Raw genomic sequence first — 3115 nt, forward strand, 5'->3', positions numbered from 1 at the left:
GTAGAAGGGAGAGAGAAGAGATAGATGCGAGGCGCCGAAATATCGGGCTCGTTTATCTGCGGCACGAGCGAGGTGCGCATGGGCATAGTTACGTTTTCGAAAATACGAAATACTTCGCGGGTTATTATCGAACTATTTTATTTATAAGAGGCGACACAGGTACGCGTGCGTGTGAGTGTGTGTGTAAATGTCTATCTGCGAGGAAGAGATCGGATGCGGAAAGAAACAAATACGGATTCGCATTCGAGAAAATGGAGAACCGACGAAAGAGAAACGCAAGAGGGAAAGAGTGCATGTGTGCGTGTGTGTTTGCGGATATATGCGCGAAAGAGAGGAAAGAGGCAAAACGCGGAAGTGGAATAGGAAGAATGCCGAAACTCTGCCATCGCAAAACGATTCTCCCGGATGGGAGAAGTGGAGTTAAAAGAAACCCTTCGAGTAGAAGAGAGCATGTAAAAAAACAAGTACAGATTTCGTTTTTTTCTTTACACTCCGAGAGCGCGAGCGAGATGGCAGGGTTTCGCGGCTATGCCGTTGAGTGTAACTCACCCTTTTTGTTTGTATAAAAATTAATCGAAATTTAATTAGATTATTAATAACTGTTCGATTACTGTAAAACAAAAGAAAACTTTACCATTAATTATAAATTACAAAAAACTTGGAGCACCATGGATTTCTTTTCATTTGCGACCTAATTGCTTCCTGATATCCTTTCCCTCAAATCGTATAATCGAATGACAAATCGTAACGGCAGGTAATCGGAAACGAGTTGCGTGAATTGCGAACATTATTATTTTCACAATAATACATTACACGTTATGAAATTAATCGAGTACTATTTGGACAAGCGATCTAAAATTACATCAGACGCGCGTTCAGCCATCGCGACGAGAACTGAATTTGGCGGGCCAGAAATTGGAGATGGCATTACGCTGGCGTCCATTATCCTCAATCCACTCACGCCTTTTACCCTAGAGAACGTAATTATAATTTTATCACAATTACTCCACTCACTCTCATCTCAAATGTCGTCCTTTAAGACATCCTTTAAATTCTCTATCTATCGTTTACCTTAACTCCTCATCTACAACCGCATCATCCTCCGCACTTATCCTGCAAGTGCCGCACGGATGATGGCTCGTGAGTCCTGCGATTCTTATGACACACTCCGAATAATCGACATCCCGATAGTTCTGTCGCAAATGACGACACTCTTCGAAATCAGGGACGTGGACTTTCGCGCCGTACTCGCGAAAGAGTCTCGTATTGAGAGTCTCCAGGGCGAGGTTTATAGCTTAGCGAATAATCGAAACGATAATCAAAATTAATCATCGTCAATTTAAATAAGTTCATGCTTAAAGAAGTAGAAATGGGTTTCTGCAATTTATTTTCTTAATGAGAGTAAAATTTATCGTGGCAAGTGGAATGATCATATTTACCTCGATAGGTGCACATGACGTCGTCGGGATCCTGAAGATACGCAGGATTAATTTTGGGAGGATCGTAAATGTTACTTGATCTCAACGTTATGCTTCCACGACTCTTCGGTTGCAAACACGTAACTAGATAAATAAATCCCTCGTGCCTACTGTCGTTATACGATGGAAATAGCGATCTGAACGTCTAATAAACAATGATTAATTCTTCTTGATTGATACATAATAATAATCATTAAATTATTGCAAATGATCATTGCTATGAACAGAACGTTATAATCGCGCGCGCAAAATACGGTTGTTTGTCGCAAAGCAATGACTACGATATGTTATTTTAGTTAAAGTCCAAATATATTGCTGCTGTGGGTGGTTCATTCACCTCAGTCTCGAAATTTGAGATGGCCTTCAGCAATTTTTCCTCTGTGGACGCCACTCCGAAGAGGAGGAGGCCACTGTTATTAGCACGCCCCAATCCCATTACGCCATTAGTGGCCAACCATCCTTTGACATGCAATGGAGAAAAAAAGTATATGGCAAGATTACAACGTCGGCCGTATAAAGTGAGTCTACAGGCATCGTAAGTAAATGACAAGCCTCGTTACTGGCGCGTTGTCGCATTTACCGGTTCCGAAGGCGAAATAATTGAACACCTCAGGTATAGTTTGCAGCTTCACAAGCGTGATACTGACCCGTTCCCGCAGATTCACGTAAACGGGTACGTTTAGATGGTCGAACAAATTCCGGCCTACCTCCGGAAGATCTTGCACTACGGGTATCTAGAGGTCGAATTTATTATTTTACTTGAAATCGAAAAGTTTGACAATTTCATTTATCACCTTATGCTTTTTCAATTCGTTGACAGGTCCTATGCCGGAAATCAAAAGTAACTGCGGGGTATTGATAGTGCCCGCGCAAAGAATTATCTCCTTTCTCACGCCGATTCTCCCGACGGAGCCATTTTTATATGTCACTTTAATGCCATCGACTTTGTTATTCTTGAAAAGTATCTATAACGTTCGAACGGAAAATATATATATTTATAGAAATAAAATAATTAAATAAAAAAACTGTTAAACAAATAATTATTTTCAATCATAATTTGTAATTTTCTGATATAAAAAAAGAGAATGGAGTATATTTTTGAAAGGAAAGATTTATCGAAAATTTTTTCTTCGGCATAATATATAAAATAAAAATGATCAAGGAGACCTTGGCAACGAGTGTATTCATCATGATATGTAAATTCTTGCGATTCCAAGCCTTCCGCAAATAAGCGTGATAAGTACTCCATCTCGATCCTTTTTTTGCAGTGTACATCGCTTTCCGCAAGGACATGTTATCCAGCTTTAACGATTCCTCGGCCAGGACGAAGGCCTTCGTTAGGTACTCTTCCTCCGGCATCGGGATGATGTTCATAATATCGGACACTTTTTGAAAGTAGGGAAGCAGGTCAGCGTGCGACCAACCCTTCGGCCACCTCTTGTAGTCCTCAGGCCTCCCGAAGGAGTGAACGAGATAATTAAGCTGCCCGCTCCCTCCGAGTCCTTTTCCCCTCGGAAAGTTTTGTCTCTAAACACGACCAATGAAGGAATTTGCTACGCTAAAAATACGCGATTCCAAACGGAAGTGCGAATTTTTGGAATATTCGCATTTTATGCATTACACGAGAAAAGATATTT

General features: G+C 40.8%; 1 protein-coding gene across 1 annotated transcript in view; it reads right to left on the reverse strand.

Moving 5' to 3' along the window:
* Positions 1-835: 835 nt before the first annotated feature.
* The window catches only part of LOC108754846 (neither inactivation nor afterpotential protein G-like), a 3871-nt gene continuing 1591 nt past the window's right edge, over positions 836-3115 (reverse strand). The window contains exons 3-9 of the mRNA XM_018497469.1: positions 2646-3005; positions 2273-2443; positions 2059-2212; positions 1816-1937; positions 1440-1623; positions 1072-1294; positions 836-971 (exon numbers count right to left, since the gene is read on the reverse strand). Coding sequence (XP_018352971.1) covers positions 836-971; positions 1072-1294; positions 1440-1623; positions 1816-1937; positions 2059-2212; positions 2273-2443; positions 2646-3005 — 1350 coding nt within the window. The remainder of the gene's footprint in view (positions 972-1071; positions 1295-1439; positions 1624-1815; positions 1938-2058; positions 2213-2272; positions 2444-2645; positions 3006-3115) is intronic.

This window comes from Trachymyrmex septentrionalis, unplaced genomic scaffold, assembly GCF_001594115.1.
Source record: "Trachymyrmex septentrionalis isolate Tsep2-gDNA-1 unplaced genomic scaffold, Tsep1.0 scaffold81, whole genome shotgun sequence".
Lineage (NCBI taxonomy): Eukaryota > Metazoa > Arthropoda > Insecta > Hymenoptera > Formicidae > Trachymyrmex > Trachymyrmex septentrionalis.